Source organism: Bos mutus, chromosome 18, assembly GCF_027580195.1.
Source record: "Bos mutus isolate GX-2022 chromosome 18, NWIPB_WYAK_1.1, whole genome shotgun sequence".
NCBI lineage: Eukaryota > Metazoa > Chordata > Mammalia > Artiodactyla > Bovidae > Bos > Bos mutus.
In genome coordinates, this window is record NC_091634.1 from 8298196 (window position 1) to 8316361 (window position 18166).

At 50.3% G+C, this 18166-nt stretch overlaps 1 protein-coding gene across 1 annotated transcript in view; it reads right to left on the reverse strand.

The window, feature by feature from the left end:
• BICRA (BRD4 interacting chromatin remodeling complex associated protein) overlaps positions 1 to 18166 on the reverse strand; it is a 74411-nt gene that overhangs the window by 21483 nt on the left and 34762 nt on the right. The window contains 4 exon segments of the mRNA XM_070387422.1: positions 350 to 392; positions 490 to 535; positions 2405 to 2505; positions 14127 to 14231. Of these exon segments, the coding sequence (XP_070243523.1) occupies positions 350 to 392; positions 490 to 530 (84 nt within the window). The 5' untranslated portion in view covers positions 531 to 535; positions 2405 to 2505; positions 14127 to 14231.

Consider the following 18166-nt stretch of genomic DNA (forward strand, 5'->3'; position numbering starts at 1 on the left):
TGTTCACCCTCTGCCCACTGCAGCTAAAGGAGCCCCTGCCCTCGCCCCCCGCCTCCCATTTATTTTCTTCGGATCCTCTCTTGTGGTGCAAAAGTGATGTTGCTATTTCTTCTGCTGCCTGGCGTGGTGCTTTCCACCACTGCCTTTATTAGTCACTGGTTGCTTGTTTACCCAGGAAATGTGTATGGCGTGAGGGCAGGGATTTGCCGTCTCTTTCCCTCTTCGCTGTGAGCTTGGGGCCTGGCTCCTGGAAGGCAGATGTCTACTCAGTGTGGTGGTGGGGGGGGGCTTGACCTGCTGCCCTGCACCCTGCTGCCCTGGGGGATGCCTCACCCTGCCCAGCACTCACCTTCTCGGATCCATGTAAGAAGTCGTTGAGGGCCTGAGGGTCACTGAAAGAGAGAAGGGGAGAGACACTTGAGGAGATGAGGAACAGGGGAGGGGAGGGAGAGTGAGGGGGGAGGGGGGGACGGGAAGCCCACTACTCACCAAATCACGTCTAGTAAGCATCTCCCATCCTCATCATCCATCGCCACTGGACAGGGGCGGGAAGAGGGCGACAGGTTAGACAGCGGCAGCAGGCCAGGACCCTCCCCGCAAGGACCATTCCCTGGGGGCCCAGACCCCTGGAGTCTGTGGGCATGGGTGGGGGGTGCAAGGCAGGGCCCTCCCCACCAGCGGCTCTGACCAGAGAGACACAGCTGCCTTTTCCTCCTCCCTCTGATCCCCCAGCATCTGGTGATAACGATGATGACGTCAGTCCTGACTAAGTGAGCCCTGATCATGTGCGAGCCCGTGCTAAGTGCTTCACACACGCTAACTCGATTAATCCCCAGGGAATCCCCCGAGGTGGGTCTTGCCGCCCCTTAGCTTCGCAGAGGAGTTAATGCAAGAGCAGAGGCTGTGGCTCTCCGTCTCCCGGCTAGCAGAGGTCTGGCCCCCCGAGCCTGTGCTCTGCCTCCTGAGGGCAGGGCTGGCCCAGAGCGGGCGTGGGGGGGCTTGTCCTACACGTGACCGGGTTGGGGGGAAGGCATTAAGGGGCCCAGCTTCTGGGCCCCCGTGGAAGACACATGCAGTGCGGCTCTCACGGAGGGAAAGAGAGGGAGAAGGACCCGGAGGGTAGGCGCTTGGCGTCAGAGCAGCCGCCAGAGCTGGGCCGAGCCCGTCAAGAGTGATGAGGATGAGGACGGCTAACATTTGGCCCGTGCTTATCACGTGCCCGCCAGGCACTGTCCCATGCGTTTCACTAATGTTAGGCCCCATGGGGAAGGGTGCTGTGTGTCCCATTCTATAGCGAGAAAACAAGTTCTCTGTGTCTGCCCATCCACTCACCCCCAGCCCTCACCCAACCTCCCATTGCTCCAAACATCCCACCAGGCTTCCAAGCACCTATCTCGCCAAACTTCCGCCTCATGGTCCATCTCTCCTGTCTTCCAAACACATCCAACTGATCCATCCTTCCATCTGCCCACACATCCTTCCCTCCCAACGAGAAATCACACACAACCCCAGCCCAGAGCCATGGACTTCTTACTTTCTTTTTTCTTTTTTTTTTGGTAGGGAGAGCAGGAGTGGTCCTGAACTCACTGAGGAGGATCTACCCCTCCCTCCACCTCAAAACACACAAAATCTCACTTGTGCCCTCAGCTGGGTCACTCCGACAGTATCCTCTAAACTTCCCAATCGCCACCCCAACCCCCAGTAACCCCAACGGCTCTGTGACATAGCCTCGGGAGGAATCACGCATTGCTAGTTCAGGGTCTTCTCTGAACTGTGCTTTGGAGGGTCTGATGAAAGCAAAAAGACCCTCTGGCCAGAAACACGCACGTGGGCCAGAAATGTTACACGTGTGCACACACATATGCACACACATACACACTTCACGGGCCCCAGGTTACAAGGCCAGTCTAGAACAGAAATGCCCGTCTTCAGGGCCTCACACGCCAATCGCCCTCCCCTCCAGAGCTGGCCCTGGGCACCGACCCCAGAGAGGCCCTTCCCTTCCGAGACTCTGGCTGCACCGGGCGCTGGTGACAACATACCCTCTCTGGCTTCACATCCCCACCCCCACCCATGCTTCCTTCTTCCCAAGTCACCAGCTCCGCGGGCGACGAGCCCCTGCCCTTCCCAACCAGCCCACAGTGGGCAAGGCCTGGCCAGGGAGCAACCTGGCAAGATCTGCAGAGCACGTGGAGAAGAGGGGGATGTGGGAGGGAGATCCTGCCTTGCCTGTAGATGGCGAGGAGGCAGGGGGCTGGCCCAAATGACCCCGGGGCCCCAGGTTGCAAAGGGTGGGGCTGAAGGTTGCAGCTAAGTCAAGGAGGACTGTCCCTTCCAGGCAGGTGGATGGAGGAGGTGGGGGACCACAGCCCCTCTGGGAATGAGCTGACGCCTGGCTGGTTACCTGCGCTACAAACGAATCATGAAGGGAAGGAGGGGGTGTCCACTCCAGGTCTACGCGGGGCCCCCAGCTGGGGACTTGGGGAGTGTCCTTTCGGGGGCCAGCTGTGGAGAGAGAGGGAGAGAGAAGCTGTGAGTGGGACCGTCAGTGAAAAGGAGAAAGATGTAGCCAGAGAGAGGAGAGGTCAAACCCAAGAGTACAACCAGAGGAAACGTTGCACATGATCACACGCGTGGTAAGTGCAGACAACACTGCCCTGTGTCTACCTGCACAGCGTATGTACATAAGCACACATCACGCAATAGCACGCAACACCACGCAACACCGTACGACATACTCCACCAGCACTTCTGAGCCATCCGCCCTGAGGAAACACAGGGTAGGCTTCCTGCCAGCCTCTGGCCCCATTCTCATCAACCCAACAACACACTGCCTTGGTTGTGTGTTTCTGTTTAAAGACGCCTTGTTGAATATAAATCGGTGAATCGCTCACACTGGGCTTGTGGCCAACAGCGCTGTAACTCAGGTGTAACTGCTCATCTCCGCACGTGCTTTCTCCACAGCGCTCACTGCAGCCTCCCTGCGCTTACGCGCACTGGGTGGCCTTTTACCTCTGTGCGGGAGGGGCCGTGTTTAACAGCAAAACCACTCACCAAAAGCACAGAAGTGCAAAACAACAGGGCCCTAAGGAGGATGCTTGTTGACAGCTGAACTGAGAAGGCAGAGGGTCACCGTGTTCCACCTCCGCTGGCGGGATGTGCTCTGAGACTCAAACACTTCACGACTCTGCACGTGACTGGGAAAGCCCCATACTGATTTGGGGGCTTATTGATGTCAGTGGGTGGGTGGATTCGCAAATACGGAATCCACGAACACCGAGGGTTGACCTGACATGATGGTGGGGATGATAGCTGCTGATTTTAAGTGCTCTGCGTGTTCCACCTGTGTCACCATCTTGGACTCCCTACGAGGCGGGTGCTCTGCTTAGCCCCATTCTGCAGATGAGGACGGCAAGGCTCTGAATGGCATACGCCACCCCCACATGCCTCCAGTGGTCAGCGGCCAGGCTGGGATCTGAGCCAAGGCAGGCTGACTGCAGAGTCCCCGCCCTTAACCACAGTCCCACAGACAGCCCTCTCATCGTGGTGTTTCTCTTCAAAATGTGAAGCAAACATGGCCACAGTGTCAAGATAAGACAAAGCTGGGTGACAAGCCTTTGTTAGCATTTTGTGAATGCCTGGGATAGTTCAGATCCAAAGACGCGATAAGGGTGAGTGGATGGAAGAGAGAGAGGAGGGACAGGAGCTGCTGCTCCTTTTGATGGAGAGTCCCAGACCCCCGGAAAGGTCTAGAAAGCCTCTGTCACAGGACCCTGGAACATGGAGTCCTGGCCCATCTAGGCTGCAGGGGCACTGCCCTGGCCCGGAAGTGATCCCAAGCGCCCGTAGCAGCTTCGTGAGAGCCGCCAGCTCCACGTGGGTCCCCACCCACCTCCTCCCTGCCCCGAACTTCGGGTGTGGCCCAAGTTCTGTAAACCTTGGACCAGAAGGAGAGCCAGGAGGCGGGTGTTTCCTGAACGGAGCTCTCCAAGTGGGACCTGCGGGTGAATGTCCAGCAGGAGGCACCAGGCTGTGAGAATCTGTCATCCCTGCGTTTTCATTTTGATGGTGACAGCTGCTCAATGGGTGAGGGGGGCTTTCCAGGGAGAGGACAGATCCTCACTGTGATGGGGCATCAGTTATATGGGGGTTTAAACATTTATAGCTCAGGGCTTCCCTGATGGCTCAGTGGTAAAGAACCCACTGGCCAATGCAGGAGATGTGGGTTCGATCCCCGATCCAGGAAAACCCAGCATACCCCTGCAACTACTGAGCCTGGGCTCTAGAGACTGCAAGCTGCAACTCAGTACTACAGCCTTCTCTAGAGCCCATGCTACACAATGAGAAGCCCACACACCGCAACTAGAGTAGCCCCCTGGCAGCAATGAAGACCCAGCGAAGGAAAGAAGAAAAGAAGGAATGGATTCTAGGTGTGTAACAATGGCATCATATTCTTTTTTTTTCATTTAGAGTCTTTACCTTTCAGAAATACATCCTAAAATACGTAGAAGTGACATGACAGAACAACTGTGACTTAAGTTCAGAATAACGCAGCTGTGTGAGTTCAGAGGCATATTGTCCTATGCGGGTCAAAACAGTACCCACTTAGCCACGCGCGGCTACGTCCATTTAAGTTCAAGCTGCTGAAATGAAATTATGGCAAAGGACTGGAGTAGATATTTGTCCCAAGATGACATACAAATAGCCATAAGCACGCGAAAAGATGATCGCCACCACCAAACATTAGGGCAATGCTATCGAAACCACAGATGCTGCCTCACTCCTGTTAAATGGCAACCCACTCCAGTATTCTTGCCTGGAGAATCCCAGGGACGGAGGAGCCTGGTGGGCTACTGTCTATGGGGTTGCACAGAGTCGGACAAGACTAACGCGACTTAGCAGCAGCAGCAGCAAAAATTCAAAAATTAACAAGTGTGGCTGAGGACTTGGAGAAACTGGAACCCTTGCGCCCTGTTGGTGGGAACGTAAAATGATGCAGCTGCTGTGGAAAACACTTTGGTGGTTCCTCAAAAAATTAAAAATAGAATTAGCATATGACCCAGCAAGCTCACTTCTGGATATATATAACACAAAAGAATTGAAAGTGGGGTCTGGAAGGGCATATTTACGCAGCCCTGTTCATGATTCGCAAGAGCCAAGAGGTACAACAACCCAGGTGTCCGTCAACAGATGAATGGCTAAGCCAATCGCGGTATCTGTTTACAACAGAATTATCATTCAGGGAGGAAAGGCTGAAGGGATGGCATGGATGACTCTGTGCCGAGTGACGTCAGCCAGTGACAAAAAGACAGGGGTACCATCTTATTCCACTCGTGATGGAGAGACAGGAAGGAGAATGCAGTTTGCCAGGGGTTGGGGGGTGGGGTGGAGAGAAACGAGGAATTGTTTAGTGGGTATCCCGTTTCAGTCCTGCAAGATACAGCAAGTTTGAGAGAAGGGCGGGGGTGATGGTTGCACCACCATGCACACGCACTTAAGGTCGCTGATCTGTACACTTAGGTATGGCTGCGATGGTCAGTTTTGTTATGTGTGTTTTAACCACAATAAAAGGATGGGAAACAGAGGGGACAACCAGGAATATGAAAGTTTTCAATAAAACAGATTCACATTAAAAGTGTAAAGGAAATTAAAACACCGAGTTCGTGGTCACCCCTGCCACATTTCGTGGGCTCAACTGCCACACGTGGCTGGTGGCTACCACGCGGAACAGCACAGATCTAGAACATTCCCGTGGTGGCAGGAAACCCCCTTGGACAGGGCTGGTCTGTCAGAGTGGTGGAAAACCGAAGATTGGTAAAGCATTGGTTGGTGCGGTTCAAATTTTACTGTCCTCTCTGCTTTGTGCACATTTGCAATTGTCCACAATGAAAAATTTTTACTTTGAAAACACTTGAGCATCACAAATCATGTGAGTCTCTGACTGTTTACTGTCGGTCTCCCCTACGAAAATGTCAACCCTCCAACTACAGGGATTTTTGTCTGTTTTGTTCCTTGTGGAATGCTCAGAATCCACACGTGACACGGCACATGGAAGGAGCTCACTACGTATTTGTGGGATGAATGAATGAATTTGCAGGGAGGGTTAAAACAAACCCACTCATTCGTTTGAAGAGAAGCCTGGTGAAAAGGGCATTTATTCATTGTCCGTTCTGTGTTGGGGAGAACTGAGGATCCTGTAATGAGCAATGAGATCCTCCAGCCCTTGACCTTGGGGAAGATGATGCTTAGTGGTTCTCAACCAGGGATGACACTGGATGCCCAATGTCACACACATACTCAAAAAGCTTTTGAAAAAAAAAAGATCGCGGGACTAGGGCAGGGGACACACAATCAGCATGCAAAGCTGCAAACCCAAAATATTCGCACGAGAGGACGTCTTCCACCCCTCCAGAGCAGAAGCTTGAAAAGCCATTGTATGGTTCCACTCAAGTCCCAGCATGATGTGGACACATGGATAGGGCCACAGCTAACCCTCGAAGCTTGGACATATGAGCGAGAGAGGAGCATTTGCTGCTGTCAGCCACTGAGATCTGGGGCTCACTTGTTACTGCACATCACTCAGTCGAAGCTGACTGATACATCTTGGAAGAGCACCCCCTTACCCCAGTGCTTCCTCAGTATCAGGCCCTGTGCTAACGCCATATCGACTCCTCCCAGTCTCCAGGGAGACGGGAGGAATGTTTCCCATTTCACAGTGCAGGAAACTGAGGCTTACAGGGGCCAGGACATTTGCCCCCAATCCCAGAGACTGGGACCAGTCTCTGAACCCAGACCCTGTGATTCCGAAGAACCTCATTCTCCAGCATCGGGCTATAAAAAGCATGAGAAGCTAGGCCTGCAAAACCACAACCAGCTCAAGAGAACAGCCATGACGCAACAATGACAAAGTGTCCTTCCAGAAAATCGTGTGAATTCCTCCGGCACTTGGAATGCCTTCGGAGTTTTGCGTTGTCATCAGGAGTTGTGCTGCAGCCAGGGTGCTGAGCAGGACACAGAATTCAAAGTCCCCGTGAAGCTCCATAAACAGGCTTATTTTAATTTCCCGATAGGAATGCTACTAACCCTCAGGTTATTTGCAAGTCATAAAAAAGAAAGTCAGTGGAACCCTATCATTTGCTGATGGGAAGTGATAGGCAGAGAAGAGGATATGGCAAAGTCTAGCTGTTGCTTTTCCAAACACCATTTCCCCAGCTCTCCTTGTCTTGCTCACGGAAGCCCAATCTCAGGGTAACACTTGCCTACTCCAAGATGTAAACAAAGGCTGTTCTGAGTCAGTCTTTTTCAAACTACGGGTCACGCCTTTGAGGGTTGTGAAATCCAATTAGCAGGCTGTGACCAGGGATTGCTTTTAAGTTAAAGAGTATAGGATCAAATGGCTTGGGATAGAATAGAAAATATTAAAGGGTATCACACAGGGTTTCCATGGACACTGGTTTCAATTATGTGTGTGTGTGTACATATTTCCTATTGTAGGTTGTGGCCAAAACAGCTGCTATCCCTTTATCAGACATTCACTTTCCAAGGCTTCCTTGCAGCCAGAGTAGTCACAGTTTTGCAAATAAGTAAGCAAAGTGTATAGAATTGGGTTCTGCTCAATGAGTCTTTAGGGGAAGACAGAATTTGAGAAAGGTTTTCTTCCAGAATATAAAGATAGAGCTTCTCTAGGGAGAAAGTCATTTCTCATTTTGAATATAGTTGAGAAGACTGGAGCTGTGGCAGCCATTTTGCTGCCATGAGGCAATAAACCTGAGGCTGATAAGCCTACCTAAAGAGAATAACTGATGAGAGAAAAAGACTAGGTTTTTAAAACTCCTCAAGGCTTGCCTGCCTCTAGACGTCTTAATCTTTACAGTTTAAGCCACTATTAAGATTCCATTGTTTGCAAACACAATCTGACACAAATGAGTTAGTACTTCTAGGTATCTTTGCAACCCATCACAAAGACTCTCGCAGCCTTCCATGAGTCAAACTGTACTCTGAATCCACTGAGAAGAGAGGCCCAGCAAAATGGGAGAGGGCTGATGATAAGGGGATCTGAAAAAAAAAAAAAAAAAAACTACTGTGGTTGACTGCAAAAGCAACCAGAAACTTTTCTCCTCCTGGTCTTGCCAGGGCCTCCTATCAAGAGATGGAGTCTATTAACCAACCCTTGAACTTGGGTTGGCCTTTTGACTTGCCCTTGGCCAAAAGGATGTAGCGGAAGTGACAGTGTGTGTTTCTGAGCCTATTCTTTGCCCAGCTGACATGTAAAGAAGTCCAGGTCTGCCTTCTGGAGGACAAGAGACAAATGCCATCACCGCCATCATTCCAGTTCACAGGCAGCCAAGCTGTCGAAGCAGAACCACCTAGCTGACCTACAGGTGACCACAGCGAAATAAGAGAGAAGTAACGAGGTGCCCAGGCCAACTTCCAACCATTAGGATCATGGTTTTGTTTTGACCTACTGTGGCATATCGTGTTTTTCAAAGATGGCTGCAGTAATGTCTCCAATCCCCCATAATCTTCCACAGTGTTAGTCCCCTTGAATTAAGCAAAGTTTGTGACTACTTCAACCAGGACAGTGAAACAGAAGCGCCACTATGTGACTTCTTAAAGCCAGTTCAGTCTCTGCTGTGTCCATCAGGACATTTACCCTAGATGCCCTAAGCCACCTTAATGGAATTCTGGCCGCTTTGGGGAGGCCATGCTATGCGAAGGCCTAAGCTAGGCGCACAGAGAGACCACAAGTAGGTGTTCTGGTTGACAGTCGTATTTTCCAGTCATCCCAGCCCAGGTGCTAAGCATGTATGTGAATGAGCCTTCAGCCCCTAGCCTTTAGGTCTTCTCAGCTAAGAACTTAGACATCTTGGAGCAGAGACTCACTATGTCAAATTCCTGGTGCATAAAACTCATGGGCACAATACAATTTTTCCCTTAAGCTTTGGGATAATTTGTTAAACAGCACTGCTGCTGCTGCTGCTAAGTCGCTTCAGTCGTGTCCGACTCTGTGCAACCCCATAGACGGCAGCCCACCAGGTCCCGCCGTCCCTGGGATTCTCCAGGCAAGAACACTGGAGTGGGTTGCCATTTCCTCCTCCAATGCATGAAAGTTAAAAGTGAACGTGAAGTCGCTCAGTCGTGTCCGACTCTTAGCGACCCCATGGACTGCAGCCTACCAAGCTCCTCCAACCATGGGATTTTCCAAGCAAGAGTACTGGAGTGGGGTGCCATTGCCTTCTCCCTAACAATCTCTAGAGGTTGGGGGTTGTTTGTTTCGTGGCAGCAGCTAACTGATACAGCCCTCTCTAGAGATAAAGGAACAGCCATGACCTCGTACCTCTGACTCACCCAAGTCTTACCCATTCCGCCTCCCAAATCTCTCCACTCTATCTCCTCCTTTAAAAGACCACTATTCCTGCCCAGATCTAAGTCTCATTGTCTCTCTTTCCATCTGTCCATCCAACCAGCCTGCTTTAACATGCAGGGTAACAACTGGCTGCTGTTTCTAAAATATTTATGTACTTCTTTACTGGTTGGTAACTAAACGCTGCCCCAACCCCCAGAACCTCACCTGGCTGCTCAGAACCACCTGAGATACCCCCATGGCCCAGCACAGCAGGGAGCCTGTGTCCCTCCCTTGGCACCATGCTGGACACTGCCTGACTGGTATCCATGCTGCTTGTCATGAATTTTAAATATCACCACTGTGCATCCAGCCATTCACCCGCTGATGGGCAAGTGTCACTCAGCACCTCCTGTATTCCTGGTCCGGGCTGGGTGCTGAGATACAGCTGTGGACAGAGATATACCTTCACAGAGGCAAGGCCACAGGTAAAGATGCCAACCCGCCTCCTACTACTGGCTAGGGTCTCACTGGCCTCTGCTCACGCATGCCAGCCCCCATCTCACCGCTAAGGAAACTTGCTCAGCTGGCTGGAGGCTGGCAGTTCAGGCGTTTGAGGTGGTGCAGGTCTGTGCCCTCTGCCCTTGGTCACCACCACTTCCTGCTCTGTCGTCCTCTTCGTCACCATGACCAAGGTTTGCCCAGGGTTCACCACAGGCCAGGTGCTGTTCTCAGTGCTTCATCTCACCTCACTGCAGCCTCAACAACAATCCGACACAGCAGGTTCCAGTGTCCTTGCACCCATTTCACAGCTGAGGAAACTGAGGCTGTGAAAAGGACTAGGTAACCTGCCCAAGGATCGCCCAGGTAGCAGGCTGGCAGAGCTGGGATTTGAATCCAGGCTGACAGGCTCCCGAGATCGTGGGAACTACACAGTGGTGGCTGCCTGGCTGGCCATCCCCTACCTACCCTGCCATGGGTGTACTTCCTGCAATGTCTTCCTAGGCCCCCACCTTCCTCCAGGCGCCCACTCGGGTGCTCTTCCCCGACACTTTCCTGAAACACCACACAGAAATCATAGCACTTTCCCCACACCTGGGCCACATACACAGACGGAGTGATTCCCCAACGGGCATTCCACGGTGGACTCAACATACCACGATGCGAGAAGTCATGCTCTTAGGATGCTTTTTTTTTTTTTTTCTGACCATGCCACACGGCTTGTAAGATGTTTTAGTTCCCCGACCTGGGATGGAACCCAGGCCCTCAGCAGCAAGAGTCCTAACCACTGAACCACCAGAGAATTCCTTAGGATGCATTTCTAAGACATCTGTAGTGCACTGCATGGTGGTCCCCCTAAAAAGATATGTCCACGACCCCAAATCTGTGAAGGTGGCCTTCTTGATTTGGGAAGAAAAGGCTCTGTAATCAGTTAAGGATCTCAAGATGAGATCATCCTAAATTATCTATAAGCCCTGAATCCAACAGCCAAAGACTATTTTTGGCCACGTCACGCAGCATTCAGGATCTCAGTTCCCTGACCAGGGACTGAACCTGTGGCCCCTGCTGTGGAAGCACAGAGTCCTCATCACCGACTCATCAGGGAATTCCCAACCAATGACCTTTTAACAGACAGAAGATACAAAAAGAGAATGTCACATGAACGTGGATGTAGAGATTAGAGTGATGCAGCCTCAAGACCCAGACCACCCAGAGCCACCAGAAATAGGAAAAGACAAAGGATTCTTCCCCAGGGCCTTCAGAGAGAGCATGCCAATACCTTGATTTTGAACATCTGCCCTCCAGAACTGTGAGAATAAATGTCTGTTATTCTAACTTGTTGTAAGATACATGCTTGTCATCTGCGCTAGGCACAGGATACATATGCACCAACCACCACGTATAGTTGCACAGGTTGTTCACTGCACAAAGGAATCCAGTATGGGTACAAGTGGGGCCTGAAATCCAGCAGAAATCTGCTCACAGCAGTGAGACTCAGAGAAGAGCTACATCCACACTTGGAGAAAAGACTCACTTATCCTAATTCACTCAAGGGAGACTCTTAGGGACTGCGCCCTCCCAGAAGAGACCTTTTGCAATTCCCTGCAAAGACCTAGTAAGAGTAAACTGGGCCCCAGATATGTAGCCGCGGGCATGCCGTGTCAATTTCAAAGCCAGAAAAGAAAAACAGGGAGGGGAAATGTTAATTCCTCACCTACTCCCACCCTTTTGGGGGGAGAGAAAGAAAGCTATTTGGAGAGCAATTAAAGTCGACACCAGCTTTATTTTCAGTGACCTTTAGAGTTCTCAAATCACTGAATGAGTTTAACAACATAAAAGCGTGCCCTATAAAACTTGGATTGCTCATAAAGCGACTGGTGTCTAGCTCCTAAAAGCCTCGTTTACACAGGTAGTTACACACTAGAAGTGTTTTGTACATGCTTTCTTTTTCCTTTTGCTATTCACCACTGTTCTAAATGCAGCTATATAGCTGCCGGCCTGCCAAGAAAATCAGGCATCTGAAAAGGTTTTTGCTTTTTTTTTTTTCTCTCTTAATACTAGTGTATAAAAAACAAGAGGAAACTCAGAAGGAATGGAACGGGCAATGGGGCAGGGGGTGGTTGTGAAGGGAACACAAGCAGTGATTACCTTGACAGGACACAGGGTCACCCAGGGCATCAGGCAACAAGAGAAGGCTTCAAGTTCAGGACAAAATGGAGCTAAGAGAAGTGAAGGGGAAACAAAAGCCCCTACAGCATCCACACATGGTTTAGACCACTTGTTCCTAAAGGTGGGCAGGCACCAGAACCACCTGGAAGGCTTTTAAAATAAAGAATGCATTTCAGAGGGGCTTCCCTGGTGGCTCAGTGGTAAAGAATCCCAATGCAGGAGACACAGGTTCGATCCCTGATCCGGGAAGGCCCCACGTGTCTCAGAGCAATTAAGCCTGAGTTCTGTGACGAGAGACGCCGCCACAGTGAGAAGCCGGTGCACCACAACTGGAGAGCAGCCCCTGTTCTCCGCAACTAGAGGAAACCCACGCAGCGGTGAAGACCCAGCAAGGCCAAATAAATAAGTAAAATTGTTTTTTAAAAAATGGATTTCAGAACCTGCAGGTTAGGGGCGAGGGACTGAAAATCTGCATTTCTAACAAGCTCCCACGTGATGCTGATGCTGCTGGTCCCAGAACCACTGCTCTAGAAGCTTGGGTGTCTTTAGTTCTCCTCCTGGGGCTCTTGCTCTCGTATAGAACACAAGCCACCAGTTTTGGGCCAGTGTCCAGGCCCCTGACAAAGTGGCCTCACAGGGTCCTCTCCGAGGCTCAGGAGGATGCAACAGCCAGTCTCAGTCTGACAGCTTGGTAAACAGAACTTGAACTTGGTTCCATTCAGCAATGTACCTTCCCAAGACAATGACTCACAATGAGTGCAGGTCTTTTGTCCCGTTGCCAGAAACCTCCTTTCACAGCCTCGTTTGCAGCTAAGTATGGACATGGGAAAGAGTTTTACATTTGAATTAAAAAAAAGCCTTACATTAGGAAGGCTACTATTCCTACTCCTACTCCTGCCCCTACTCCTTCCTGCTTGAAAGGATGATGTGAAGCATGGTGATAATGGCCGGTGCTAGCACAGCCATTTTGCACTCCTGAGGGACAAAGGTCAAGCAAATCAGAGACAGACCCAGTGGCCAGGCAGTACTGGGCTGCCAAATATCCCTGGAAAGGCCTTCCACTAGATGTCTTGCTCCAGAAGAGAATTAAAAGCACTGATTAACTAAGATTAAACACTTAGTCTATAACCCAGCAATTCCAGTCCAAGGCATTGACTAAATGGATGTAAAAAGTATGTCTACAAAAACATTTGTACAAAAATTTTCCTAGCAGCCTTATTAACAAAAGCCCCAAATTGGAAACAGCACAGATGCCTGTTGACTGGTAGCTGGATAAACAAACTGTGTTATAACCACGCAACGGAATATAGCTTATTAACGAAAGAGAATAAACTACTGATACAGGCAAGGTCATAGATGAATTTCAAATCCACCATGCTAAGCAAAGGAAGCCAAGCACAAAAGACAACCCGCTGTGTGATCCTCTTTAAGTCTAGTTCTAGTGAAAATGACAGGAAAAAGATCGGGGTCTAGTTGCCTCAAGGGGGTGGGATGAAGAGGAGCGGGCTAAGTACTGACCAGGAAGATCCACAAGGAAATCTGGGATGACACAGATGGTCTATAGCTAGATCTGGGTTATGGTTTCCGAGGTAATATTTGCCAAAATTCATCAAGCAGTGCAGGTAAGATTTGTACATTTTATTATATCTAATTTGTATCCCAGGGAAGCACAACTAGTGTGTTAAAATAATAAAGCCTACACAATCAATTCTTGTTATTTGTCGTAGTTACGTTCTACAGAGTTGCCACAAACACTGAATTCGAGAACAAGGAACTATTGCTCCGGAGAGAAATACAGGTTCTTATGAGCCTCTGGTCCCAACATTTTCATCGACTGATCAATACATAACCTTGTTTTTACGAGTGTTTCTGTTTAAAGACACCTGATCTAATATATACTGCTGATTCATTCGCATTGAACTGATAACCAGCGGCCCTGTGACTCGCACGTGAACGAAGCTCATCTGAGACACATCAGAGACTTCTGGAGCTGAGGACCACAAGCCAACACTTCATCGCGATGCTTGGGGCATTTCAATGAAATGAATTACCAACAAAGAGCCCCCAGATGTGAAAAACGTGGCACTAACCAGGCCAAGAAAAAGCCACTTGCCTGAGACGGAAGAGCTGAAACAAGAAGACGGAGTCGCCACGGTCTATCTCAGCTGGGAACAGGCACACGGGGACAACTCAAGACTCTCATCTGCTCTGAACGTGTCTGCAAACAATCAGGAAAGCATTTTGAGTGCTGATTTGGGGCTTACAAAGAAATTGCAGCAGGTAGATGAATTTACAAAAACAGCACGAGGGAACAAGAATTGACCATATAGAGAAATAAGTATCAAGATTACAACACATTTACTCTTTACCCAGAGATGTCCTTCATGGGCCTGATTCTCTAGTAAAAACGAGGATGGGGGACCTGCAGATGGGGACAAATGGGAGGGAGACATTCCGCTGCAAATTTTTCAGAAATATTACTTGGTTTTTCAGCCAATGTCCTAATCATTCAAAAAGGCAAATATTAAAAACTGGGTTAGGGACTTCCCTGATGGTCCAGTGGTTAAAAATCTGCCTGGCACTGGGACGTGGGTTCAATCCCTGGTCAGGGAACTAAGATCCCAAACGCTGCAGAGCAACTAAGCCCACACACAACTACAGAAACTCGAGAGCCACTGCTAGAGAGTCCGGATGAAAAGTCCTGCATGATGCAACCAAGATCCCACGTGCCTCAACTAAGACCCGGTGGCAGTTAAATAAAAAGAATGTTATAAAAATAAATTAAAAATGGGTTAAAAAAATAAACCATTTTTTTCTAGGCAAGAGTACTGGAGTGGGTTGCCATTTCCTTCTCCAGGGGATCTTCCTGACCCAGGGATCGAACCCAGGTCTTTCACACTGCGGGCAGATGCTTTACCGTCTGAGCCACCAGGGAATCAAAATAAATTAAAAATGGGTTAAAAAAAAAAACGAGAGGAATATTCCCACCATCGCTCATCAGATCAACTGTTACTTGCAGCTGAACGCACACAAACTAAAAGCTATCCAGTGGTAACAGCAAGTGCTGGGATTTGAACCCAGATTCGGTGGAAACCTTGGACTGCCTTCTAGGACATGGCCCTGCCCCATTTCCAGTGCCCATGAAAACGCTGGGAATCTGGCCATCTGCTGGCATGACCTCCCTTCCTTTCCCCAGCAGAAACTCTTTTCTCCCTGAACTTGGAGGGAGCCTTCCTAATCATGGCCTGATTTCTCCCACATGATGACTGAGGCAGAAATACGGGAGAGTCCTGAGAAGTGTGAGCCAGAGGCCCACGCCAGGAAGGGGCGGGGAGCTGGGTGGGCAGATCCTGAGCCAGCCACGAGTTTACAATCCTGGCTTCAAGATGCCACACTCCATCCTGTTTCTTAACAAATGTCTGCACCTTCCTCTGTTGTTGTTTAGTTGCTAAGTTGTGTCCGACTCTTTTCCGACCCTATGGACTGTAGCCCAGCAGGCTCCTCTGTCCATGGGATTTCCTAGGCAAGAATACTGGAGTGGGCTGCCATGCCCTCTTCCAGGAGATCTTCCCGACCCAGGGATCAAACCCGCATCTCTTATGTCTCCTGCATTGGCAGGCAGGTTCCTTACCGTGAGTGCCACCTGGGAAGCCCAGTCATGGGCAGCATGGTCCCTCTAGCCCTGTCTGTGCTCACCAGCTGGAAGGCTGAACCAGCCTCAGTCTCCTGCTTCTTCTAGACTCCTTTCTCAACTCAGCTCCCCACTCCAGGGCCAACAAGATGCATGCCCTGAAGGTCACGTGGTTTCCCTTTCTCAGGATGCTCTGCTACCCTAACAAAGCGGTGCTGGGGAGACAGCAGCAGGGACAGCAGACATCCCTGCTCTCCTGGCGTGGTCTAGGGCAGGAGCCAGACCACGAAACAGACACTGTGCTGAATGGAGAAAAACAGGATGCAGGAGAAAGGTGATGTGGGGAGGGGGTGGGGGTGGCTGGGGTGCATTTTTAGTGGTCAGGGTGTCCACACGAGGAAGGGAGTCTGAGCTGATGCGCAGAAGATAAGGATCGGGTTAGGCAAATGGGGAAGGGCGTTCTGAGCAGAAGGCAGAGCAGACGCAAAGGTCCTGTGGCAGAAATGTGCTGGGGACGCTTAAGCAACCGCAAGGAGCTGAAGCGAGGTCAAGGAGGTGGGGTCAGACAGGTGATGAGGACAAGCCATGGAGGCCTTGGGTTTTTATTCTGCATAAGTCCAGGGAGGTGACTGGACTTGGGCTTTCACTGGATCCTTCTGGCTGCAGAGTGGAGAGTGGATTGCAAGAGAGGAGGATGGGAGTAGAGAGCCCAGAGAGGACAGAATGGTGACAGGTGAAAGAGTCAGTCGCTCAGACGTGTCTGACTCTCTGCAGCCCCATAGACTGTAGCCCGCCAGGCTCCTCTGTCCATGGAATTCTCCAAGCAAGAATACTGGAGCGTGTTGCCATGCCCTTCTCCAGGGGATCTTCCCGACCCAGGGATTGAACCTGGGGCCTCCTGCATTGCAGCAGATTCTTTACCACTGAGCCACCAGGGAAGAGAATGGTGACAAGAATGGTGACAGGAGAAGAGGTAAAAAGTGCTTGGATGGTGGAATGACGGCAAGGCAACAGGGTCTGCGGATGGACTGGCCAGGAGGTATGGGGACGAGCAGAGTCGAGGGCCTGCTGTTAGCTGAGATGGATGGGAGGGTAGAGCAGCTGAAAGTGGGCAGCCAGGCAGGACGAGAAGCCCTCACACGCCCTCTTGTATCAGTGCTCTTGGTTGACCTAGCACCTTCCAGTTAAGGCCATCTCTCCTTAAGGTATTCTGATGGTCCCAAAGCTATTAATTATCTTATTAGCAGAGAGATTGACCTCCCACCTGGGGCAAAAGCAGGCGGGGCTGCTCAGTGTCTAGACAGAGAGGAATAGCTGAGACAAGCAAGACCTCCAAATCCTCCTCACCCAGCAGCTCTCTGTGTATCTTATTTCAGAGTCTGGCCTTTCCCCAAAGGCTAAACTGAGATTCACAGTTTAGATCTGACTCTGAATCCTTAAACCACCTGGGGGTATATGGTGTGTGTTAGGGTGCTTGTGTCCGACTCTCTGCGACCCCGTGGACAATAGCCCACCAGGCTCCTCTGTCCGTGGGATTCTCCAGGCAAGAATACCGGAGTGGGTTGCCATTTCTTTCTCCAAATGGACCCACCCCATTTCGTCTCTTTCCAAATGAGCTTTTGGTCCCCAGGTTGGCTTATTAAGTCTCTCCTTTCCCATCAATGAGACCAGCGGCTACTCTGGTCTCACACCAGACGTCCACATGTGGTCTGGCTCTCGACCTGGGCTCCGTTCTATTTCATCAGTAGAATGTCAATTTCAATTTATTCCCTAATCTCAGAGATAAAACGTATTCAGCTGGACAGGTAATCAATACACGGATTGACACTGTGTAGGATGTGAGGGGCAGTCCAGATAGCAAGACGCCTCGGAAGAGCACAAGGTGCCCAAAGCAGAGATTGTGATGTCCCTCTGCTGGACGACGCATCCTTCAGTAAGCTGACGTATATCACACTGCCAGCCTTTAACAAAACTATCCTCACGAAGAGACAGAAGGCATAAAAAAGTACTCACAAAGAAACCAGGAGATTGAAAATAATAATCTGTGGACACAGCAGGTCACATATCATATGATTCCATTGATATGAAATGTCCAGGTAAACCCATAAAAACAGAAAGCAAATTCCAACCAGTACATCCTAAAGGAAATCAGTCCTGAATATTCACTGGAAAGACTGATGCTGAAGCTGAAACTCCAATACTTTAGCCACCTGATGCAAAGAACCGACTCACTGAAAAAGACCCTGATGCTGGGAAAGATTGAAGGCGGGAGGAGAAGGGGACAACAGAGGATGAGAAGGTTGCATGGTATCACCGACACGATGGACATGAGTTTGAGTAAACTCCAGGAGTTGGTGATAGACAAGGAGGCCTGGCATGCTGCAGTCCATGGGGTCGCAAAGAGTCAGACACAACTGAGCAACTGAACTGAACTGAACTGAGGAGCTTCGGGGACGAGAAATGGGGATAAATTGCTTAACAGGCGTAGGGCTTCCTTTTGGGCAAGGGAAATTATCCTAGAT